A 27,066-nucleotide genomic window follows, 5' to 3' on the forward strand; every position below is an offset into this window, starting at 1 on the left:
GCACCACCTTCACCAGCAGCTTCTGTACCACACCGCATCATGAGATCTGACTGTCATGTGCACTTCCCTGCACACTTTCAAGATGGTTCTTCACTCCCACCAAGGGGGCTGTTGTAGCGACCACAGCCATTATCTGGCGTTGTAGTGATTTGAGAATATCTGTGTAAATTGTAGAACCACTCAGGCTTCTACCATCTTGAACACACGATATTCTGGATATGAGTGTTGGATGGTAGAATCCTACCTACTATGCATCACATTTTAGTGTGTGCAGGTTTAAAATCAGTCGGGAGAAGAAAGTAGATGTGGCGGCCGGATGGCACCGACAGGTACCTGTCGGGCAAGCCATAGATGTTTTAGGGAGTTTGTGAGGAAGAACCATGGAGTTTATAAGCAGCTCTGTGCTTATTGTGTTATTGACTATTGTTATTAAAACAAGAACAATTGAAAAAGTACTCTTGTAGACTCTTGACGCAACCTCGTTAGAGGCAAGACTCATTTTATGATTCATGTTAAGAAAGGTCATGGTATCGAAGCCAACTTTCTTTTAACTGTAACTCAAATTGTTTCTAATGTCAGACTGTACGAGAGACTTGCAGGGAGTTACATATTCATGTGGAAAGTGAGATTTTTATTGTGTATGTAGGTCAAATACATCATTAGTTGACGAAAAGTGAAGTTTGTATGTCTACTTATTTCATAAGTAGAAAGAGTCTAAAAATTCCTGTACCTAGCGTTATTCGATGGAGAAGAAGTCAAGAGGGTTTCCAGCAGCTGGCTATTCAGTAGAGAAGAGTGGCTGCAAATTCCAAGTAAGTCACCTCGTAAAGAAGTGGAAGGTGATGTGGAGGAATAAGCCGATATAACCCAGATCCACACTCACACTTTAAGTCAACAGAACATTAGAGCTTGTGTTGTGTTAGTGCGTGGTTGTCAACCTAAGTGCAAGTGTCAGTTTTTATGCATACACCAAATAGAGTGTGCCCACACCAAAGAAGGAAGAGTCGCGATAGGCACAATAAAAAGATTCACACAATTAAAGCTTTCAGCCATTAAGGCCTTTGTCAGCAGTAAACACACACACACACACACACACACACACACACACACACACACACACACACATAAACGCAACTTGCACACACATCTGCAGTCTCAGAGAGCTGAGACCACACTGCGAACAGCAGCACCAGTGCATGATGGGAGTGGCGACTGGTGGGGGTAAGGAGGAGGCTGGGGTGGGGAGGGGGAGGGGGAGGGATAGTATGGTGGGAGTGGCAGACAGTCAAGTGTTGCAGTTTAGATGGAGGGCAGGAGAGAAGGTGCGGAGGGGGGAGGGGGTAGTAGCGGAAAGGAGAGAAATAAAAGAAATTAAAAGACTGGGTGTGGCGGTGAAATGACGGCTGTGTAGTGCTGGAATGGGAACAGGGAGGGGGCTGGATGGGTGAGGCCAGTGACTAACGAAGGTTGAGGCCAGGATGATTATGGGAACGTAGGATGTATTGCAGGGAAAGTTCCCACATGTGCAATTCAGAAAAGCTGGTGTTGGTGGGAAGGATCCATATGGCACAGGCTGTGAAGCAGTGATGAAAATGAGGGATATCATGTTCGGCAGCATGTTCAGCAACAGGGTGGTCCACTTGTTTCTTGGCCACATTTTGTTGGTGGGCATTCATGTGGACAGACAGCTTGTTGGTTGTCATGCCTACATGGAATGAAGCACAGAGGTTGCAGCTTAGCCTGTAAATCATATGACTGGTTTCACAGGTAGCGCTGCCTTTGGTGGGATAGGTGATATTAGTGACCAGACTGGAGTAGTTGGTGGTAGGAGGATGTATGGGACGGGTCTTGCATCTAGGTCTATTACAGTGGTATGAGCCATGAGGTAAGGGATTGGGGGTTGTGTAAGGATGGACGAGTATATTGTGTAGGTTCAGTGGACGGCAGATTACCACGGTAGGAGGGGTGGGAAGGATAGTGGGCAGGACATTTCTCAAAAAAATGGCTCTGAGCACTATGGGACTTAACTGCATTGGTCATCAGTCCCCTATAACTTAGAACTACTTAAACCTAACTAACCTAAGGACATCACACACATCCATGCCCGAGGCAGGATTCGAACCTGCGACCGTAGCAGTCGCGCGGTTCCAGACTGTAGCGCCTAGAACCGCTCGGCCGCTCTGGCCGGCGACATTTCTCATTTCAGGGCATGACGGGAGGTAATCGAAACCTTGGCGGAGAATGTAATTCAGTTGCTCCAGTCCCGGATAGTACTGAGTTACGAGGGGAACACTCCTCTATGGTCGGGCTGTGGGACTTTGGGAGGTGTGGGAGACTGGAAAGATAAGGCACGGGAGATTTGTTTTTGTACAAGGATGGGAGGATAATTATGGTCAGTGAAGGCTTCAGTGAGACCCTCGGTATATTTTGAGAGGGACTGCTCGCCACTGCAGATGCAATGACCATGAATGGCTATGCTGTACAGAAGGGACTTCTTGGAATGGAATGGGTGGCAGCTGTCATTGCATTGATGAAGTTACGGACGACATCTCAGACGCGATCACCCACACTGCTGGAACTGCTATTCCCCTTTTCTGCAGGACCCCCGCCCCCCTCCCCCCCCCCCCCCTCTCTGCTGCCAGCAGGTGCCATGGTGGACTAAAGACATTGCAACAGCTACTCAGGATTATCAAAGTCCCTGCACTGACTAAGGTGGCTTGCAACAGCTACTCAGGATTATCAAAGTCCCTGCACTGACTAAGGTGGCTTGCTTCAGATCACCCGTCTCAATTTTAAGAGACTCACTATCATAAAAATACAGCAGGAAGGGATGCTTTGAGTGCTACATCTCCTCCTGGGAATGTATGGTTCTTCATGCCAGATATGGACAAAGCTCATAGTTTACTGCGCCACCAGGATCGACAACTGTTTTGAGTCTCCCTTCAGGGTGGTATTTGTACGAACACATCGGGCTCCTTCCTGAACATCTTGCAATTTACTTGGCGACAGCATCAGCATTCTTTTCATACCAGACGACCTTCAGAATGCATAAATGACAATCCTTCATTCTCCCCAACCCCCTTCCTGCCACACGGCATTATATAGTGAGCATTTCACTGACTCAAAGTTGCTTCAGGCTCTTACCTCATCACACAGTACAGCGCCTGTGCCTGGTTTGATTCGAAATCAGGTGGTTCAACATCTGAATGTGACCCAAAGACTCCATCTACTCAGTGATTTCAGCTGTATTTGGCTAGAAAGTATTTACTTTCACAGGCGTGACAGCAACAGTATCGTCATCCCTATCTTTAAGCCAGGCAAAAACTGACCACCCATTGACAGGTACAAACAGACTAGACTCACCAACAAGCTCTGCAAACTGGTTGAAAAGATGGTATCCTGACAATTATGCTGGGTTCTCGAATCATAGGGTCTTTTGTCCCCATATTAGTGTGAGTTCCATTAGTGGTGATCCACAACTGACCCTCATATTAGGTTAGAAATAGTATTCCAGCAGACTTTTTTCTAAACTCCCACACCTCATTGCAGTCTTTTTATTAAACCTGGATAAAGCAAATGATGCCTCTTGGCACCATCACATTTTACTTACCTCTGCGAAAGAAGATCCCTGACAGTTGCAGTTGGCTTGGCACAGCCTCTTTGTTCATCTGCCTCAACCAGTCGTATAACCTGATTTTTTTATATGACTATGTCATAGATGTGTAGATGACTTGTTTTGGGCTCAACCGTTTGAGCTTCACAGTGAAAGCTGGCAACACCACTGCCTGCTGTCAGTGTTTTGTGTTTTCAGGCTCTGTGATAGTGACCTCCATTGGATCTCTTATCAGCCCTGCACTGTAAGTCAATGACCTCAGCTTTTGGTACATCTCCCAATCTGTAACTTCGTCGGAGTGCCAGCTCCCAGGTACCATGCAAAGTACCTCTGCCTAGACCCTTTCCTGTGGCTTCCATTTCTGTCTGTCCCCCCTCCCCCATCCCCAGGGAACTCACAACTCTTCTGTGAGCACATGGTTAGCTAACACGGGGCCCCAGCCTCTGTAGCATTACTTCCTTTGTGTGGTGCAAGCTTATACTTCCACTATCCCTTTCCCCTTTACCTCTCCATTGGATGGTTTTCTTGATACAGACCCTATGTGGACCTGGTTTGTGATTGGGACTCAACTTTCCATTTCCGGCATTTGCTACAACTTTTCATTAAATAAACACCTAGTCCTCATTGTTGGTTTGACCTGCCACCAATTTTCAAAATTCTCCAAAAGTGCATGTCGTGCAGGCAAGGTCGCCCAATACAGTGTGTGCTACACCTATGTGCCTTTCTATCTTTGGACCCTTCACTTTAATAAGGTAATACACCCAAAACTTAGTATGTTAGCCATCGCAGTCGCATTGTTGGTGCCTGGACTGAAAACTCCCCATTTATGTCAATTAGTCTGTGCCTATAGTGACTGGAGCATGGGGACTCCAAGCAGTGGATTACTGGCCAGGTGGCTGTTGGTGAGACTGGGTGGCGCCTATGGGGAGACTCCCTGTTGGGAGTGGGTGACACCATGGTGGATGAGCCGCAAATGAAGTGGATGAAGTTATCTCCCGCTGATGGCCATACGGCCCCAGCAGTCTCTGTGAAAGGACATCCTCTTTCAGTGCAGAGAGATATGACCCTAAAGTGTGCCCTTACCTGACTATGCCATGGAAGGAACGTAGGCCTAAGCAGCCGGCAGAGAAATACTTACCCCAATACTTAGTTTGCGCAGGGACTGATGGAGATTCCTTCTTCATCACAAAGCCTTTGTTCTTTGTAGAAACTATAGAGGACAAGTTTGGGAAAGTTGCAGCTATCTCCAAAGTGAAGAGTGGGTCAATTTTGATCAAAACAACATCCTCTGCCCAGTCACGGGCACTGCTCACTGCTCACTTGTAACAAGCTGGGTGACATACTGGTGACTGTCACTCCCCAAAAAAGTCTTAATATGGTTCAAGCCATCATTTTCCACAGAGATCTGCTCTTACAATCTGATGACAAGTTTTGTATACTTCGTCTGTCGTGTACATAGGGGGCCAAAGAACAATAGGTTTGCTACCAGTGTCTTCATTCTGGCCTTTGGGAGTGATGCATTGCCTGGAAGGTCGATATGATGGTATACCGATGCAATGTGAAACCAGTGTGATGTGAGACCATATGTTCTGCCTCCCATGCGGTGCTTCAAGTGCTTGAAATTTGGGAACATGTCTTTGCAATGCATTCTTCCTGCTCACCTGTGTACTGTTTTCTGGAGAGAGAGAAGAAGACACAAGAAGACAAGATTCTGGACCAATTAACTTACCAAGTAGCCAAGAAGTAGTATGACCGGTTGCACCCAGCATGTACAACAGTGTCATATGCTAGAGCCACGACTACACCCCCTTTGGCGATGGTACTCCCGCCTGTTACTCCTCCTCCGGTGGGTTCTCAGGGCAGCTCAAACAATTCCTGCCCCTCTGATGGCTGGGGGCTCCCCTCTTGTTGCTTCCCTCGCACTTACTTTGGGATCAGTGGCTTTCTACTCACCAGGGACATTGGTGTCCACCTCCCAGCCAGAGATGAATCACCTTCCTCTGGCTTCTCTTGCCGGAAAGGGTACCCTCGGATCACTTCCTTCCAAGGATTCCATCAGTCTTCATCCAGACACCAGCCAGTGGCTGAAGGAGCCACAGGCTGCTAGTCGCAGGACTTTGAGACAAGAAAAGAAAATCCTCCAAGAAGGAGGACATTCCAGTGGCTCCCACGCCACCAGGTCGTGCCTGTTCCATTCCCCTGGCTGAGATGCAGATTCTGGCAGCCCCTGAGGCCCTGGTTCGCACCACACAATAGAACTGAGAACCTATGTATATGGATACTATAAACCCTTAACCAGTGGCAGCAGCTGATCTTAGAGCATAACCTACCTCCTTGGTCCCTTCATGGCATCACAGTACATCAACAACATTATTCTTCAGTGGATTTGTAGCAGTTTTTTTCCATCACCTGGCTGAGCTACAACATCTTTTAAGTGTTTTTCATTGCCCTTCAGGAGACCTCGTTTCCCATGGACCCCAGCACTTTGTGGATACCAGGGATATTATAAGAATCATACTGGACATGACAGGGTGTCAGGCGGAGTTTGTACATATTTTCTGGACACTCTATATAGCAAACGTGCCTTTTAAGACAGCTTTGGAGGCTGTGGCAGTTCGAGTAAGGGTGTTTCAGGATATTACCATCCGCAGTGTTAATCTCCCTCCCAGTGGTGCCATATCTCAGAACATGCTGTTTGCATTGGTTTCACAGCTCCCCCCACCTTTTATAATCTTGGGTGATTTCAGCACCTATAACCCTTTGTGGCATGGAACCATGACCACTGGCTACGGTAAAGACCTTGAAAACTTACTGGCACAACTTGACCTTTGCCTCTTGAATACTGGTGCCCCCAGACATTTCAGTGTGGCACACAGAACTTTCTCAGCCATTTCCCTTTCCATTTGCAGCACTTGCCTTATCCCATTCATCCACTGGAGAATCCATGATGGCCTGTGTGGTAGTCACTGCTTCCCTCCCTCATCATCACTCCCCTGAATGCCTGCCCAGATGGGCTCTCAATAGTGTTCACTGCGGTGCTTTTGCCTCTGCTGTCACCCTTGGCTCTCGCAACACATTGAGATTTCAATGAGGTGGTCCAGTATACAACTGCAGCCATTATTTTGGTAGCTGATTCAGTGATCCCCTGTCCCTTGTGCCCTCCCCAACAGAAGACAGTACCTTGATGGTCATCAGAAATCACAGAGGCCATTAGAGATCGTAGGCGGACTCTCCAATGCCATAAGTAGCACCCGTTGATGGAGCACCTCATTTCCTTTAAGTGGCTCCACGCCAGGGTCCGCCATCTCCTAAAACAATGGAAGCAGAAATGCAGGTAACAGTACATTTCAGCCATCGGACTATGTTCCTCTCTTTCTCAGATTTGGGGCAAGATCAGACATCTCTATGGATACCAGACACGTGCAGGTGTACCAGGTATTACCTTGAATGGCACTGTATACACTGACCCAGACACCATTGCTGAGCATTTTGCTCTGCATTATACTTGAGCCTCAGCATCTGAGAATTATCAACCTGCCTTTCATGTTCTAAAACAGTGGGTGGAGTGAGAACAATTATCTTTACCACCTGGAGTCATATAACACTCCATTCTGCGAGTGGAAATTCATCAGTATCTTAGCCCACTGCCCTGGTGCAGCCTCAGGGCCGGACACATCCACAACCAAATGACCAAGCATCTACCAGTGGAGTGTCAGCATCATATCCTTGCCATCTTTAACTGCATTGGGAGCAAGGGTGAGTTCCCACCACAGTGGTGAGAAAGCATCATTGTCCCAGTGCTGAAACTGGGCAAGCACCCTGCAGAGAAACAATGGGTGGAGCGAAAGCAGTTATCTTTTACTACACACCACCTGCAGCCATACAGTGCTCCATTCAGCATTTGGAAATTCGTCGGTGTCCTAGCCGTTGCCCTGATGCAGCCCCAGGGCTGGACTGCATCCACAATCAAATGATCAAGCCACTACCAGTGGACTGCCAGCATCATGTCCTAGCCATTACTGATGATTTTATTTACCTGGAGTCTGCCATCCAAACAGCTTTTGGCCAACGGCACCACCTTGTAGCCGTCTTCTTCGACCTGCAAAAGGCTTACAACAGCATGTGGCGACATCACATCCTTGCTACCTTACACAAGTGGGGTCTCCGGGCTCTGCTCCTGATTTTTATCCACAACTTCCTGTCATACTGTATATTGCAGGTTGAGTTCAAGGGTATGAAGTTCCACAGGGCTCTGCTGAGTATCCCTCTCTGAGTAGCCATCATTGGTCTGGCAGTAGCTGTGGGATCCTCGGTATCACCCTCCTTGTAGGCTGATGACTTTTGCCTCTACTGTTGACCCTCTAGTGTGCATGTCACTGAACATTGACTGCAAGGCACCATGTGAAAGGTGAAGGCATGGGTCCTCACCAATGGCTTTCAGTTTTCAGCCACCACGACTTGCATGACGCACTTCCTTCAACATCATACCATTCACCCACAACCAGAACTTTACCTCAACATCCAACAACTCAATGTGGTGGAGACTTACCCTTATCGTTTTTTATGACTGGTCTTCGATTCTCTGTTGATGTGGATTCCTCATCTTCACCAGCTTAAGTGAAAGTGCTGGCTGCACCTTAATACACTTTGCTGCCTGAGTAACACCAGCGGGGGTGTAGATCATACTACCCTTCTGCAGCTTTACAAAAATTGCTGATACAGTCCTGTCATGATTATGGGAGTCTGGCATATGGTTCAGAATTACCCTTAGCATTGCAGATACTGGATCCGATACACCACTTTGGGGCTCGACTTGCAATGGGAGCCTTTCGAATTAGCCCTGTGAACAGCTTACTTGTTGACGCTGGGGTCTTTCCATTGCACATCAGGTGCCAACAACAGCTTGTCAGTTATGCTATTCACATTCGCAACTCCCCTAAACACCCAAACTACCATCTTATCTTTCCAAACAAGGAAATCCATCTCCCACAACAGTGGCCTGGATTAGGGATTATGATCGCAATCCGCACCCAGTTCGTCCTCTCTGACCTCCAGTTGTTTCCACCTCTCCTCTAGATCCACACACATACACCTCTGTGGTGCATCCCTCAGCCACAGACCCCAGGGTTCAGAAGTAGTCTATACTGATGGTTCAATGGTTGCTTGTCATATGCACTTTGCTTACACTCACATGGGACGTACTGAACTGCATTCCTTGTCAGATGGCTGTAATGTATACACTGCGGAGTTCGTAGCCACCTCTCATGCTCTTGAGCATATCCGTTCCTGCGCCGGTGGATCCTTCCTCATCTGCAATGACTCCTTAAGCAGTTTGCAAGGTCTTGACCAGTTATCCTCACCATCCCTTGGTCATTGCTATCCAGGATTTCCTCTTTCCCCTTGAACAGTGTGGATGCTCTGTGATCATCTGGACCTCAGGCCATGTCGGGGTGCTGGGGAATGAACTCGCTGATAGCCTGCCCAAACTGGCTACCAGTAAACCATCTCTTCACATTGGTATTCCGGATACAGACCTCCAGTTGGTATTGCAACATCAAGTTTCAGGAATCTGGACAATGGAATGGCTTACTGTCAAGCAAAGTACAGGTGATAAAAGAGGCTACTAGTCTGTGGAGGTCGTCCATGCAGGCCTCTGGCAATGACTGCATTGTCCTTTGCCAGTTCAGCATCGGCTGTACCTGGTTGACTCATGGTCATCTTCTCCATTGCGAGGAACCACCCCACTGTTGTTGTGGTTCCAGTTTGACATTTTGCTGGGCTGTCCCAACCTAGCCGCCCTGTGGCAGACACTTTAATCTCCCTGACTCGCTATCCCTGGTGTTAAGAGACGATGCATCAGCAACTGACTTAGTTTTGCATTTTATTCGTTAAGGGGGCTTTTGCCACACTCTTTAATGGGGGCCACTTAACCTTATCGGCCCATTGAGGGGTTGGCAGAACGTTGTGTTGCCTCCACTGCTCAGACCAGGCTGTGACTGTCTGGGCTTGATGGTCCAGCCCATCCTCACCCGACCTGCTCTTCTTCCCCCCTCTCGCATGCAATGTTAAACTTGTTCATCTTTTGTCTCTGTGTGCTTTTCTTGCACTGCCCGTGTTGCTAGTCTTTCGTAGGCAATTTCTGAGTGGGGTACATCTGGTAATTGGTCAGGGCTGGGGATGTATGTCCACTCATTGCATTCTGCTTTCATGGGCTTCTGGCTGCTCCCTAGATGGGGCACCTTGCCTGCCTTTCTTCCTCTGTCTTCCTTTCTTGTTTTTGTCCCTTATCTCTGCTTCATTGATCGTTGGTAGACCTTGGGGTTTTCTTCCCCTGAGTTTTGCGCAGTAGGCTCTGTGATCTACAGTCATATACACCTGTCTGTTCGAGAAAAAGGGGCTGATGACCTAGTAGTTTGGTCCCTTTTATCATCCAGCCAACCAACCAACCAACCATTTCTGTCCTGCGAGAAACACGAGCCATGCATTCCTGTCATTGTACTGTATTCTGTTCTGACCCAGAACTCCACTTGGGTACCCAGCACTTGGACATTGTCGCAGTCCCAGTTTTTGGAAGTTCTCTTTTATAAAAAGCTGACATAGATGCCCCGTCTTTGTGAACTAAAGACTAGCAGCATGTGAAAGCTTAATGTTTCTGCTTTCTTGCCCACACCTCTTGGGGTGCAGATCACACTGCTTTCCTCCATATTCATTGCACCGTAGTCTTATCCTAAGGGACTGTGTGGTTGCCAGGTGCTTAGTGGCATCTTCAGCTCTGAAATTCTTGAACCCAGTCTGTCATCATGGAGTAAGACTGAACTCTTGCTCCACTCTAGTCCTGAAGTGGGAGATTTTCTCTGCTCAGTTTCAATGACACCAACTCTTCCTCACTTATGTAGTCACTATCCACCAATTTGCTAATAATCAAACTTGTCAATTCTTTTTGCATACCTGGGACGTCGACTCCCTGCTGTTCACCTTCAGACAGAATTACTTGAAATGTGCCTTGACTCCCTTTGCCAGGCAGGATCTCCCCTGAATCTCATCAAAATGTGCTCCACATGTTTTCCAGTAAAAACCCCACCTTTCTTATAATCAAACCACGAAGTAGGACCAATCTATTTCATGGTTGTAACATTTCGAATCCACAGTGTTCTGTAGCCTTCATCAAGTTGATGAAACACACACACACACACACACACACACACACACACACACACACACAAGCATACACCAGCTGTGTGTGTGTGTGTGTCATTCATCAAGATCCTGAATTTTGTTGCCTCTTAACCTTGGACATCTGTTTGTTGGGAGTATCAGGTGGCTACCATCATTTTCACTGGCAGCTCTAGAGCCACGGATATGATTGGATATGCTTCTACATCTCCGCCAGTCAGAATCAATATTTGTTTCTGGGAACATTTATTGTTTTACAAAATTAAGAGTTTTGCTAATAAGATAGATGCCCCTCGACCATGTTTTAATTTGTAAGCTGGCCACGGTGGCTGAGCGGTTCTAGGCGCTCCACTCCGGAACCGTGTGACTGCTACGGTCACAGGTTCGAATCCTGCCTCAGATATGGATGTGTGTGATGTCCTTAGGTTAGTTAGGTTTAAGTAGTTCTAAGGGACTGATGACCTCTGATGTTAAGTCCCATAGTGCTCAGAGCCATTTGAACCATTTTAAATTTGTAGTGACCTATGTAAGCAGTCTCCATGCTACTGATCAGTGTTACTGTTGCCACCCTGTGATATCTGCTGTTCATGGCCTTTCTCTCTGACGTTATTTATACAGCCTGCTCTGTTGTCTTTTCTGGGTCACAAGTTGTATGGGTATTCCAGGTGTTAGAACTGATGAATCTGGCTAGAGAAACGATTACTCACTCAAAATTTGCTATGAGGTCCCAAATGGATGCAAATAAGACCTTTCCTCATTCAGAGATGGAACAAAGTATGGTGGGCGACTACCCTCTCTGATAATCTGTGCATTATCAAGGGGATACTGGCACGTGGTCTTTTCCTACAGTTACTCCCGGAAGGAATCCACCATCCTGTGTCACTTCCACATCGATCATACCAGTTTAGCCCACAGTTTTATCTTATGCAACAAGCAGCTCTCATGTTTTGGTTGCAGAACTTTACAATGCAGCTCACATCCTGGCATAATGCTGTCTCCTCCTGGCTCTCCATGCTGAACATGGTCTACAGGATTCTTTGTCTCTAGTATCAGCAGATGACTCATACATGGTTGAACTGATTCTCAGTGGAAGTATATTTTATTTTCATGTATAAGATTTTCAGCTACTTTTGGGGCATGACTTGGGTGGTTTGGCGTTTGGATTGGGATGTGTCTTACCACATGCCTGGTCTGGGAGATCTTATCCCTACCTTCAATTCCAACTGTCCCAGTCATCCCCTTTTCTTTGTTTTAATTGCATTTAGATGTGGATAGCCCCTTTTTCTGCCACAGTCTATTTTCCATTTTAGGGATAGCTCCATTGACTAAAACAGATCCAAGGTGGGATGGGTGTGGAAATACGGTCCCTGTCGGATGCAGAGCCCCACCCACCTGTTCACCTATTTTCTCTCAAAATGTTTTATTACTGTTGGTCCAGCTGATGCCCATTACATTTTTAGCTTTCTCACTTTCACTGTTGTGAATCTCTTAGCTAGAAGGCATCCTTTACCCCGTAACTGTCTTAACCCTTTATCAGGTTAGCGGGTGGGGTTTCTTCTGCTACAAATGAGCCCTGTAAAATCCCTCATCTGCTCTGACCCACTTACTAGCCTGATCCATATACTAACACTTCTTCATAAGCTATTTCTCAGTCTGGCGTCAATATTGCTTCTAATACCTAGGTTTTATCACTCTTACCTACTTTCGTGATCTGATAAAATTTCAGGCGGCTGTCACGAACTCCAGATGAACTACCTCTTGAAAGAGGGATTTGACTTTGATTTTTAGTCCATTAATCCCTATCCAAACATTATTTCTCCTCTCTCTCTCTCTCTTCCCAAATGAAAATTATCTATTGTTCATTCTATTGTCCACTTATATCCTGAGCAGTCATCATGTATGTACGATTCGTAACAGCAGATGTTTCCATTATTTTCATTTGATAATTTTCATTCATATGTAGCTTTTGCCATTAAAAAACGTAATCAGATTCATTGCTGATAGTGGATTGTATACGCATGTTTAAAATAACATTGAGAGTCAGTGTCTAGAAGATTAATTTCTGAAAAGTTCTAATAAAATTTGTTTTCCTCATTATTTACAAGGATACAGATGATGCACCAATATCACCAGAGGATACAAGTACCAATGAGAATGCAGATTCTGAATCTAATACAGAAACACAAAAAGAAGGTGCTTCTGCTCCCAAGAAAATAAAAACAGAGCGTGCAAGTCCCCAGCCACAGCCAGAATCACAAAAACAGCAAGAAATAAGTAACATTGTAAGTATTAAATGTTAAGATCTTTTAGAATGCTAACATATTTAGAAATAACAGTTTTCAAAGACAGTGTTTTAGCCCTTTTAATGTGTACTGTCAAGTGTAAACTAACATGCAATTTTACAGTTAATTGTAAAACTAGGTAAAATACAACTTTCAATAAAATCTAAATTATTAGTGTAGGAAATAATTTTTATTTGTAGAAAATATATTTTGCTACAGCAGTACGTGCAGACTGCATTATTAACCACATATTTTCAGAAGGGAGTATTTCTGTAGATTTTAGAAGAAGGAAATTAAAACACTGATTTCAATTTATGTTAACACTTTTTATTTGCATGCTCTTAAAAATCTTACATTAGAAAACAAATTTCAGTAAATTCTCTAAGCAGTCTTTTCCATTTTTCTGTTGGCCTTGTGCTTTAGTCATTCTCCAAATTAACTAAATTACTTAAAAATTAATGAGATAGTTACACTCATGCAGGAGGTGAGTTAGTCAACTCACTTGACGAAGCTTGAACTTCACAAAATTCTTTGCTGATGGAAACAGAACAATGGTGAAATCCTGCAAACCAATTGTAAATTGCCTTTTTTATTTTATTTTTAAGGGTGTTGGTTTGTTACCACAGGTTGAACGAAATGAATAAAGGCATTGGTGTTGACTTAGGCCTTTATGTGAACTGTTATAAGGCTCCAGTGAAAACTTTAAAGTGAAGTTTCCATTTTTTCACCCCACTGTTTTTTTAAATGCTCACTGCAAACAAACTACTTGGTCAGATTCTAAGCATCCATTATTTTAACACTAACAAATGACAAATTGTAAAAGACTGTTATTGTCATGTCTTAATAATGCCAGCTTGTGGTGCTTTGTAAACTTAAAAGAGGTGACCTTCACAATTGTTGTATCAGGACATTACTATCTGTATTACATTCAGCTTCCTCTCAGATTTCATCGTGGAAATGACATTTTTACAAGATACACTGTGTGATCAAAAGTTCCGGACACCTGGCTGAAAATGACTTAAAAGTTCGTGGCACCCTCCATCGGTAATGCTGGAATTCAATATGGTGTTGGCCCAACCCTTAGCCTTGATGACAGCTTCCAATCTTGCAAGCATACGTTCAGTCAGGTGCTGGAAGGTTTCTTGGGGAATAGCAGCCTATTCCTCATGGAGTGCTGCACTGAGAAGAGGTATCAATGTCGGTTGTTGAGGCCTGGCATGAAGTCGGCATTTCAAAACATCCCAAAGATGTTCTCTAGGATTCCGGTCAGGACTCTGTGCAGGCCAGTCCACTACAGGGATGTTATTGTCATGTAACCACTCCGCTACAGGCTGTGCATTATGAACAGGTGCTCGATCGTGTTGAAAAATGCAGTCACTATCCCCAAATTACTCTTCAACATTGGGAAGCAAGAAGGTGCTTAAAACATCCATGTAGGCCTGTGCTGTGATAGTGTCATGCAGAACAACAAGGGATGCAAGCCCTCTCCATGAAAAACACAACCACACCATAACACCACTGCTTCTGAATTTTACTGTTGGCAGAACACAAGCTGGCAGATGACGTTCACCGGGCATTCGCCATACCCACACCCTTCCATCGGATCGCCACATTGTGTACCATGATTCGTCACTCAACACAATGTTTTTCCACTGTTCAATCGCCCCCTGCAGACCTGGGGGCTAGAATAGGCCCGAGGTATTCCTGCCTGTCGTAAGAGGTGACTAGAAGGAGTCTCACACCTTTCGGCCTTTATGTGATGGTCCCCTGTAAGGTTTGACCTCCATTTTTCAAATTTTTCCCAAAAAGCAAGCCAATTGGGAAAGGGCGCTTTACATGGTTCATCGTGTCCATCGTGCATTGAGATCTTTAGCCCACTTTCTCGTCGTGGCATTGCAGTCCCGCTCATCCTCCATCTCTTGAGCGAGGACACCTTCCTGGGTGTTTTTTCCTCCACCCACTATGCAGTGTCGTTTTCTGCACTGACGATGAGCAGGGAATTCTATGCACCTCATATCCAACACTGTAGCCAGACCGTTGTGGTGGGGCCGTCATGTATGCTGTTGGTTGTAGCTCCCTGACTACACATGGATCGCTCTGCTGATGCCTGTGCCTTCAACTCCCCGCATATGCCAAGGACTAGATGCCTGTCACCCAGGTCATCAGGACTCCCGGCAATGGCCATCATGCCAGGTGGCCTTTGCTGCAGCTGGGTGGTGCCTGTGGGGAAGGCCCCTGGTCGGATTGGGTGGCGTCAGGGGGGATGACGCGCGATGAAAATTGTTACGTCATCACTTGCTGGTGATCAACCACCAGCAGTCTCTAAGCATTCCAAGTCTCAGTGCAATGCAAGGAAGTATGATCCCAAATCGATCCCTTCCTCTGGCCACACCATGGGAGGAATGCCAGGCTAAGGATGGCAGCGAACTTTATTCGCCTGAGAGCTGATGGGGACTCCTTTGTATCAATGAAGCCTCAGTTTTTTGTAGAGAATTTAGAGGACAAGTTTGGGGAGGTGGAGGGCTTGTCCACAATGCAGTCACGGGCATTATTCACTTGTGACAAGCTGGGGGTTGTTTCCGTTACCATCACACACCTCATAAGAGCTTAAAGATGGTCCAGGGTATTATATTCCACAGGGACTTTCTTTTGCAGTCTGATGATGAGCTACACGCTGACTTAGAGCAATGAGGAGTACATTTCATCCGACGCACCCATCGGGGTCCAAGGAATATCAGTTGCCACCAGTGCTCTCAGAGCCGGAAGACTACACCTGCCCCCTTGATAGTGAGGGCACGTCCCTCCCAGTTGCTCTCACACCACCTACCTCATGAGCACTGTCCCCCCAACCATCTGGGACACCTGTCCCCAATTCTCAGCCGGAGAAGCATAATTTTTCTTCGGTTCCTCTCCCTAGGAAGGAGTCCCTTGGGTCACTCTCCTCCCAGCTTTATGCTAGTGGGAAAGATGACACCCATCAGTGGCTGAAGTGCCCAAAAGAAGCTGTTTGTAGGGTTTCACGATCATCCTCAGACTTGGAAACTGAATCAGTGAAGCCCTCCCAGCCAGAGAAACCCAAGGATCAGCGAGAGAAATCTAGAAAGAGGACCCCCCAAGACCAAGGGAATTGCGGTGGCACCCACACCATCACTGCCTACAAGCTCTGCGTCTGAGGATGAGGTGAAGATTCTGGCATCCACTGAGGACCTAGATCTTGCCAGACCCTCAGACGCAATGGATATAGCCTGTTCAGGAAATAAGTCAGTGGCAGCAGGTGACCCTGAGGTGTAGACTGCCTCATTGTTTCATGCATTCCCAGTGTCATGATCACATCATTCTCCAGTGGAATTGCAGCAGTTTTTTCCACCGCCTGGCTGAGCTATGGCAACTGTTAGGCTTCACATCTGCTTTGCCCTCCAGGAAACATGGTTCCCGGCAATGCGGACCTCTGCCCTTCATGGCTATAGGGGATATTACAAGAACCTTAGTGAATATAAAAGAGTGTCAGGTGAAGTTTGCGTTTATGTCCTGAACTCAGTATGTAATGAACCTGTGGCCTTTCAAACTCCTCTTGAAGCTGTGGCTGCCAGGATAAGAATGACACAGGAAATAACTGTCTGCAACTTATATCTTCCTTCAGATGGTGTGGTACCCCTGAACATATTGGCTGCACTGATTGATCAACTCCCTCAACCTTTCCTACTTTTGGGAGAGTTTAACGCCCATAACCCTTTGTGGGGTAGCATGATGCTTACTGGCCATGGCAGAGATGTTGAAAATTTACTGTCCCAACTCAACCTCTGCCTCTTAAATGCTGGGGTCGCCACACATTTCAGTATAGCTCATGGTAGTCACTTGGCCATTGATTTATCAATTTGCAGCCCAGGACTTCTCCAGTCTATCCACTGGAGAGCACATGACGGTCTGTGTGGTGGTGACCACTTCCCCATCTTCCTGTCACTGCCCCGACGTCATGTCCATGGACGCCTACCCAGATGGCCTTGAAACAAGGCAGACTGGACAGCCTTCAACTATGCTGTCACTATTGAATGTCCCTCACTTGGTGCCATCTATGTTGTGATTGAGCAGGTCACTACAATGATACTTTCTGCGCTGGAAAACGCAATCCCTCTTTCTCTAGGGTGCCCCCGGAGAAAGATAGTCCCTTGGCGGTCGCCGGAAGTCGCTGAGGCAATGAAAGAGCATCGGCGAGCTCTACAGTGACATAAGCGGCACCCTTCTCTAGAGCACCTAATAGCCTGTAAGCGTCTCTGTGTTCGCATTCACCTGCTTATAAAACGATGGAAACAGGAGTGTTGGGAGAGGTATGTGGCGACCATTGAGTGTCATATGTCACCTTCCCACGTCTGGAGGAAGATCAGACGTCTTTTTGGGTACAAGACCCCAACAGGTGCCCCTGGCATTAACATCAGTGGCACATTCTCTAACGATGCAAACACGTTTGCTGAGCACTATGCTCTTGCCTCTGTGTCGGAGAACTACCCCCCAGCCTTTCGCACCCTCAAACAGCGGATGGAAAGGAAAGTCCTCTCGTTCACTACACGTCACAGTGAACCGTGTAACGCCCCATTTACATTGCCCTGACACAGCTCCTGGGCCGGATCGGATCCACAGTCAGATGATTAAACACCTGTCATCTGACTACAAGCGATATCTCCTCATCATTTTCAACCAGATCTGGTGCGACGGCATCTTTCCATCGCAGTGGCCGGAGAGCACCACCATTCCGGTGCTAAAACTTGGTAAAAATCCGCTTGATGTGGATAACTATTGGCCAATCAGCCTTACCGGCATTCTCTGTAAACTGCTGAAACATATGGTGTGTCGGCGGTTGGATTGGGTACTGGAGTTAGGTGGCCTACTGGCTCTATGTCAGGGCGGCTTCTACCAGGTTCGCTCTGCCACTGATAATCTTGTGTCCCCCAAGTCTGCCATCCGAACAGCCTTTCCCAGGCGCCAACATCTGGTTGCGGTCTTTTTGGACTTACATAAAGCATACAACATGACCTGGTACATCATATCCTTGCCACATTGTATGAGTGGGGTCTCCTGGGCCCACTCCTGATTTTTATCCAAAACTTACTGTCGCTCCATACTTTCCATGTCCAAGTTGGTGCCTCCCGTAGTTCCCCCCATATCCAGGAGAATAGAGTCCCGCAGGGCTCTGTATTGAGTGTCTCTATTTTTAGTGGCCATTAATGGTGTAACAGCAGCTGTAGAGCCGTCAGTCTCCCCTTATTTGAATGCAGATGACTTCTGCATTTCAAATTGTTCCTCCAGTACTGGAGTTGCTGAGAGGTGCCTACAGGGATCCATTCACAAGGTGTAGTCATGGGCCCTAGCCCACGGCTTCCAGTTTTCAGCTGCAAGGTCGTGTGTCTTGCATTTCTGTCAGCGTTGTACCATTCATCCGTAACCTGAACTTTATTTTAATGTCAATCCACTCACTGTAGTGGAGACATATCGATTCTCAGGGCTGGTTTTTGATGCCCGATTGACTTGGATACCTCACCTTCATTAGCTTAGGCGGGAGTGGTGGTAGCACATGAATGCTCTCCGCTGCCTGAGCAACACCAAATGGTGTGCAGATCGCTCTACACTGCTGCAGCTGTACAGAACCCTTGTTCAATCTCTCCTTGACTATGGGAGTCTGGTTTACAGTTTGGCAGTGCCCTCAGAGTTGCGTTTACTCGACCCAGTGCACCACTGTGGTGTTTACATAGCGACGGGAGCTTTTAGAACGAGTCCGGTGACCAGTGTCGTGGTGGTGGCTGGAGTTCCTCCATTGCGGATCCGACATGCACTATTACTCACCAGTTATGTTGCACACATTCATAGTTCTCCTGAGCTTCTGAATTACCATCTCCTTTTCCCACCCGCAGCAGTTCATCTCCCGCATTGGCGGCTCAGGTCAGGGCTCTCGATTGCAGTTCGCATGGAGTCCCTTCTCTCCGAACTGGAGTCCTTCCCTTTAACACCTCTACTTGAGATCCATTCACATACACCTCCATGGTGTACACCTCGGCTGAAGCTTCGTCTGGACCTTTTGCATGGCCCTAAGGACTCCAATAACCCTGCTGCTCTCCGCTGTCACTTCCTCTTGATTCTTGATGTGTTCCAGATCTATGAAGTTGTTTACTCTGAAGACTCGATGGCTGATGGTAATGTTGTCTTCGCCTATGTCCGCAGAGGCCATATTGACCTGCATTCCTTGCCCGCTGGCTGCAGTGTATTCACTGCAGAGCTTGTGGCAATATCTTGTGCACTACAGTACATCCATTCCTGTTTTGGTGAGTCGTTTCCCCTCTGTTCTGACTCCCTGAGCAACTTACAACCTATCGACCAGTGCTACTCTCACCATCCTTTGGTAGTGATCATGCAGGAGTCTGTCTCTGCCCTGGAACGGTTCAGTCATTCAGTGGTGTTTGTGTGTGAACCCCAGGACACATCGGAATCCCAGGCAACGAATTTGCTGACAGGCTGGCCAAACAGGCTATGCGGAAACTGCTCCTGGAGATGAGCATCTCTGAAACTGACGTGCGTTCTGCCTTACGCCGCAAGGTTTTTTGGCTTTGGGAGACAGAGTGGCATAACTGCATGTCATTAAGGAGACTGCGAATGTGTGAAAGTCTTCCCTGTGGGCTTCTCGCAGGGAATCAGTTGTCCTTTGTCGGCTCCGCATTGGCCGTACGTGGCTCACACATGGTTACCTCCTCCGTCGCGAGGACCCACCTCAGTGTCGCTGTGGCTCCCAAATGACTGTTGTCCACCGCTTGCTGGACTGCCCACTTTTGGCCACTCTGCAGCGGACTTTTAACTTTCCCAGCACCCTAGCTTCGGTGTTGGGTGACAATGCCTCAACAGCAGCTTTAGTTTTACGTTTTATTTGTGAGGGTGGGTTCTATCATTTGATCTAAGTTTTAGCACATGTCCTTTGTTCCTCTGAGTCCTCCACCCTAAGGCTTTTAGGGTGGAGATTTTAGTGTGTTGCAGAGTGGCTGGGTGCTCCTTTTTTATTCTCATGGTCAGCCAGCCATGGTCATCTGCTTTCTTGTTTTTAATCTCTTCTTCCTATTTCTTGCATCTCTCTGTGGTTTTCTTGTTCTGTTTTGTACATGGTAGTGTGTGTTGTCCTTCTGTCATTCTTCTGGTTCTTCCTTTCTCCTATTATTGTGCCGTACGTCTTTTCTTCTTTCCCTTGGATAATTGGATAATTGTTCTACTGGGAATAAGGAACCGATGACCTCACAGTTTGTTCCCTCCCCTTTTAAACCAACCAACCAACACCTGTTCAGTCATCCAATGTTTACACTCCTTACAACAATCGAGGCGTCATTTGGCATTTACCGGCATGATGTGTGGCTTATGAGCAGCTGCTCGACCATGAAATCTGAGTTTTCTTTGTCATAGTACTTGCAGTGGATCATGAAGCAGTTTGAAATTTATGTGTGATGTTCTGGATAGATGTCTGCCTATTACACTTTACGACCGTCTTCAACTGTCAGCAGTCTCTGTCAGTCAACAGACGAGGTCGGCCTGTACACTTTTGTGTTGTACAGTGGGCCTAGGAATGTTTAGGAGTGTGTAAATCTCGTGTACAGACGTAAGACACAAGTGACACCCAATCACCTGACCATGTTCAAAGTCGTGAGTTCCATGGAGCACTCTATTCTGCTCTCTCAAGATGTCTAATGATTATTGAGGTCGCTGATATGGAGTAGGTGGCAGCGCAATGCATGTAATATGAAAAACATATGTTTTTGGGCGGTGTCTGGATACTTTTGATCACATAGTGTATTACTTACAATGTTTTAACATGTGTTTGTTCCTGTGTATTATGTCTAACTTGACAATAATTTTTATCTTCCTCTCACATTTTTAGATGAATTCTCTAAAAGGAATTGGCGAGCTCATAACATCTTTACCTCAGAGCAAGTTGAACTCTCCTGGTTGTTTCCTGTACAATCAAGGTATGATATAATCTGCACTAGTGCTTTCCACATCACTGTAAAATGTGTGGTAAATAATGGTTGACAGCCGAACATGTAATGGTCATGTAATAAATGTCTTCTTACATACTGTGATATATTTTTAATTAATCTGTACTTCATGATTACTCTACAATCATTTCACAAGCGTTGCAAAATATTCCTCACTGAAATATGGTTGTTGAAATTTTGTATTGGCTTTTTGTGAGTGTGTTTTCTAGTGACTTTGGTTCATATGGTTCAGCATTATGTATTTGCAAATCTTACATATGCTCCAGTCAGATTGTTCTTAGTAGCAACATGTCTCCTCATTAAGTCAAGTAGTGTCCAGTCAACAACAATTTAAAGAAACTTTGATAGCAGTAATGGAAGGAATGGGCTGGCTGTGTTCTGGCTGGCAAAATTGTGTGCGCACAGTAGATAAGACCATGTAACTTCCCGCTAAATTATAGGAGGATTAGTCTTCTTCAAAAACAAATGGGGGAAATACTCTCTTTTTACATAATTACCTAGAGATCAGGTCTTCAATGTGGATGATCCAGTTATTTAATGATATTTATGGAGAATTATCTTTAACCTTCCACTAACAGAATTTTATTTTTCTTCAAATTCCTCTTTTGTATCCTATTCATCTCTGATATTTAGGTTGTAAATGATTTCTTCCTCCACCTTCTATCTACACCTTTCTGTTTGATCCTTTCCCTCCTCTTATGTTGTCTTTTTAACATTAGAAGAAAGGAACCCTAAGAGAGGTACTCGCACGTTCCCATTGAGAACCGTCAGTGGCCTTTGTTTCCAAAGTACAACTTGCCAGTGCATTCTCTTCATTTCTATCAACCATGTGGCACGCATGGATAATGGAATTTGGAGGTCACTGTCCACAAAAGGCAGGTGTCCAATGTGAATTCGTGGCATGAGACATAAGTTTTTTAATTATCAAATAAATCAGCACTATGTATAGTATGCCAACAGTAAAAGAATTTTTATCATAACTATTGTAATTATTTCGTGGTTATTTGTTCTTGGGTCATATTTACAAACTTTTCCTCAGAATTCTGTATGGTAGGATTACACAACACGTAGAACAAAATTTTTTTATTTAGTTCGGTGTTCAATAGATCATAGTCGCTGTATATATCATGAAAAAATGTGTATAAGACTACTGCTGGTCATTGGTCATTTGCAGGTTTTTCTGTGTAATTGACTTATTATTTCTATTCAATAATTCCTCTGTGGCATAGAAAGAGCTGTTATGGAGCAACATCTTTAATCTTCATTTGAAAACACTCCTGCATATTTTGTCCCTTTCTGTCCCAAAGCTACCTTCATTAAAGAGTTATGTAGATCATTTTTCCTTCTAGTGTTGTACTTGTGAATATCTTTGTTACTCTTATACTCGGCTGAATTATTTATATCAAATTTCATAAGTTAATAAATGTACTGGGAGACAGGGAAGCTTCAGACTGTAGAAAAACTATGCAAAGCAAAGTGTAATTTTAAAATCAAATCAAAATCAAATGGCTCTAAGCATTATGGGACTTAACATCTGAGATCATCAGTCCCCCTAGACTTAGAACTAAGTAAACCTAACTAACCTAAGAACATCACACACATCCATGCCCGAAGCAGGATTCGAACCTGCGACCGTAGCAGCCGCGTGGTTCCGGACTGAAGAGCCTAGAACCGCTCGGCCACCGCGGCCAGCTGTAATTTTAAAATTAGCCTGGAAATATTATAGGACACAAAACAAGTTGCTTGTAATAAACCTTGTAAATTTTCATTTTAAAATTAGTCATGGAATATTATAGGAAACAATACAGGTCATTTGTACTAACCTTTGTAGATTTTGAAAAGTCATATGGCTATTCATAGACCTTCAGTATTGAAAAATCTTCAGAAATTTTGCACTTGACCAAAATAATTAGTTAAACTGATGGAACACACCTGAACAACAAGAAAGCTAAAATAAAATTCAGAGTAGAATTGTTAGTCATTTGTCCTAAAAACAGCTTTTGACAGACACTGTTTGCACCACTGGTGTTAAACTGCACACTGGACTGGATTGTGAGAGACTTCTACAATGTTATCCCAAAGATCATCAAAATTGAAACAACCAAAGTTAACATATATTTATAAACTTCCCAAAATTCACTGATGACCTTGCTCTCCTGTCCAACAATTCAGGAAACCTGAGAAGATGTTTGTTCACTATAGAAAATAGGCCTCAGAATGTTCTTACGAAAACAGGAATTATGTTAACTGTCAACCTACCACTAGTAAACAAAATCACAGTAGAAGAGGAAGTCAAAATCTTTGAAAAATTTGAATGTGACCTCAACAAAATACCTACATGGCACAATAGAATAATCAAACTGACAAAGCATATTACCAAGAGTACATAAAATAACAACAGAATCTGAAATAGCCACAAAATTAAAACTGTTACACAGCCAAAAACTACATGTGCCAGTGAAACCATTCTGAAAAAAATTAATACTGAAAAAAAAAAAACAGAATAGTCAAAATATAAAGAAAAATAATCAGAACAGACATAAACAAAAACTGTCAAGAAAACTAATGCTGAAGACTAGCAAGTAATAAGTCTGCAAGAAAATTGAACTGTTAATGAGCACAATCAGAAAGAATCTTGGTGTCAGAACGATTTTTATTGGTGGTGTTTGCAAGAAATTTTACTAAAAATACCTATGTTGGCAAAAGGCATGAACTTCTGTGGTGTTGTAAGTTAGGGCTTTTATGATGCTGTTCTTTCAGTTTTTCGTAGAAAGTAATAACTTAATTCAGCTCCAGCCAATTAAGTTTGACCACTAAATGACTAGTACGTTTTGCAGTGATCAAATGAAATGTAGCTCAGTTGCAGAAGGAAACAATTTTTAATAGTTGTATATCTTGGCAACAGTGCAATAAACTAACAATTGATAGTGTGTCCATGGTTACACTACACATAGACTACACAAGTAAATAAAAATTAAATTTGCAGCAGAAGTGAGACACACTGCATTCACATGTCTAAGTGAATCACTTTTTGCATGACCTGATACTAATACATTAAGTTTTTATTGAATTTCATTGTTTAATAGATACCAGGAAATGCATATAATAAAATATTGGTGGGTAGCATAAGTGAAACTAAACTTGTCACTCCATTAGAACTGTCTCTGTCTGTAGTCGTAGAACTTTTATGTTAAACTTATTTCATTGTGCAGAGTATGTGTAATGGCTTTTTTTTTCATCAAGTGTTGGTTTTTAGTGGGGTCTTTGTTATTCACTAATTCTTTATTTAAGTTTAATACTTATCTCATAAAAGTAGTTGTCACTCCATTTCATTTATGTTGTCTACTTTTAACATGTCTACATGGTCTAATGGTTGACCGGTTTTACAATTCCAGTATTTTTTTAAACTCTTTAACTGATGGCACTGTTGACTGTAGTATTAATAAAAACTGAAAATCATGAAAAGGTGTTTCTGGAATAGTAAATATAATTATGTGGGATTGTGTCTGTGTAAGGTGGAGAGCTGTGTGGACTAGTCCCTAGGTAAAGGAAGAGTGGGAGAAATAGTTGGATCCACAAACTGATGTGAAGCTAAATATAAGAAATCATACTGTGACGTATTTCCAAAAACTGGAATGCTGACCATAATGAACATGTATATTCTAAAAGATATATTGCTTGCTAAGACTATACCCTAATGTCTGTTCTGATTTGCATCAGTACAATACTAGAAATAAAGAAAAAAATACAGCAGCAGCTGCAGAACAGCGCTGCATGAAGAGAGTCCACAGTGTGCGGTACTAAAATCAGTCATTGCATGCCAGGTATAGTTGATTTCCGACAGTGAAGATTTAAGTTTCAGTTTAAACTATTGCTTCAACAAAACCCTTTCTAGGAATTAGTTGAGTATCATAGCGACAGGCAGAACAAGAGGTGTTTTCAAAACAATATATTAATAGTAGCAGACCTTTTATGTGGAATCTTATCAGTCCAGTAAATCTCTCTCTCTCTCTCTCTCCACCTACTTCCCACTTCTATCCACCTGACACAACCTCTCACCCCAACATACTAGCCAAACTGCAATCCCAGCATTGTGTGTATGGCCACCACAGTGTAGTGCAGAAATATTGTGTGTGTGTGTGTGTGTGTGTGTGTGTGTGTGTGTGTGTGTGTGTGTGGGTGGGTGGGCATGTGCTCAGCCTTTGCTGTTTTGTACGTATGTAATTAATCATTCGATGATGAATAAAGTATTATTATTATTTTCAAAATGCTTTAATTTCTAATGGAGTCAGTGCATTTTTTGTAACAGTTTATCTGTATGCAAATTTTAACTTTTCAGGCAACAGTCAGAGTTCACCATTACTTCAGACTCCAAGTGCTTCCTTTAGTCTCACTGGTCGTCCATTTCGTCACCGTGTTATGTGGAATCCTGATCAATTACGGAAACTTGAAGAGTGGTATAATGCAGAACGCTATCCCAGTGGTCAAACTATGATAGAATATGCAAACTTTCTAGCTTCTATGAACCCCAGTGAAGCAGTTCCTTGTCGACAGAATGTTGACTATTGGTTTCAAAACAGAAGACGAAGAGACACACACCCAGAAGTCGTTCAGCAAAGAGAGAAAAAGAAACTGTCCAAAAACATGTGGATGGTACGCGAACTGGGAGGTCAGAATGGTATGTCATAGAAGGGATGTTGCTCATAGGCCATTTGTGTCACTCACATATCGAGGAAGTAGAGCACATTGACTGTATTCCAGACATTGCAGCCTAAAATTATGAGACTTCCATGAGAGCAACAGAGAAAGATATTCTTATGGTACCCATACTAGTTTTAGAAATGGTTATACTGCTTAAATAATTTTGTGCATGTTTTAGCAGTTACCAGATTAAAGTTAATAGTAATTAAGGTAAATGAAAACTGCCATAATCTTTTACATTTTATAAAAAAAATTATAGTTTGGACAAGAGCCACATTATTGATGGAACTGTGGGTATACTTATGTGTAACATAATTGCTTAAAATCAGTGATTTCACTATTAACTACTGTAAAGTGTGTGTGTGTGTGTGTGTGTGTGTGTGTGTGAAGCACGCAGACAAAACAGAATGTGTGCTAGTTTCTGAGGTATTACTCAATGGTTAGAAATGCTATTGATAGGAATAGCAACTACAGTCATCAGTGACGTTAAAGGAAATTTAACTTTATTTTATTTATGCAAATACATTGTTAATGAACCCAGGTTGGACCAGAAATCAAGCCAGTTAAATAATGAGGAATGTCCTTTCTTGACTGTTCTCTAGTTCTCATTTAGTGCTTAACAGCACAAAACCATCTGGAGGAATCTCAGTTCAGTAAGCATGTAAGGAAATTTATTTCAATAGGTCTAGTCCATTTTCAGTTACTCATCTCTGTCATCAGCTCATTGAAGAATTCAAAGCTATCAGTATCACTGCTATATTTATAAAATGCCTGTTCAGAACTGACTGCAGTCAGAATTTTAACAAACACACACACTCAGAACTTAGACATTCATTTACTTATTACTTGTGACATTACATCCTTTTTACTTAAATCATCAGTGTCTAAAGGATATCATTCCATATAATGATAGAGCAAATGATCTTAAAAGATACTGTTTGTTACAATTAACATTGAGCTCTTTGTTTTGTTTTTGTTGTCCAAAATTTTTGTCTATTATGTCATTTAAACTATTCACAACTTCACTCAATCTCAGAGATCACATTGTTTATAATCACTGGTACTTAAAAGATTTAAAGTCAATTGGTAACATATTTTTGAAGATTCTGAAAAACTTCAGAAGTCTTTTATAATATGAAGTAGTTGACTCTTTTAAATATACCATTGACCACACCATTCACTTAGATTTAAATGAATGGTATGTATGGAAAAAGAAGTGGGATTTGTGTTTCCAATTTTTGTCTATAAGCCATTCATACTTAGGAACACACTGATG

General features: G+C 43.9%; 1 protein-coding gene across 1 annotated transcript in view; it reads left to right on the forward strand.

The window, feature by feature from the left end:
* The window catches only part of LOC126232565 (broad-complex core protein isoforms 1/2/3/4/5-like), an 88,868-nt gene extending 63,013 nt beyond the window's left edge, over nucleotides 1-25,855 (forward strand). The window contains exons 4-6 of the mRNA XM_049942804.1: nucleotides 12,892-13,068; nucleotides 20,972-21,059; nucleotides 25,429-25,855. Coding sequence (XP_049798761.1) covers nucleotides 12,892-13,068; nucleotides 20,972-21,059; nucleotides 25,429-25,778 — 615 coding nt within the window. The 3' untranslated portion in view covers nucleotides 25,779-25,855. The remainder of the gene's footprint in view (nucleotides 1-12,891; nucleotides 13,069-20,971; nucleotides 21,060-25,428) is intronic.
* The last annotated feature ends 1,211 nt before the right edge of the window (nucleotides 25,856-27,066 follow it).

This window comes from Schistocerca nitens, unplaced genomic scaffold (assembly GCF_023898315.1).
Source record: "Schistocerca nitens isolate TAMUIC-IGC-003100 unplaced genomic scaffold, iqSchNite1.1 HiC_scaffold_532, whole genome shotgun sequence".
NCBI lineage: Eukaryota > Metazoa > Arthropoda > Insecta > Orthoptera > Acrididae > Schistocerca > Schistocerca nitens.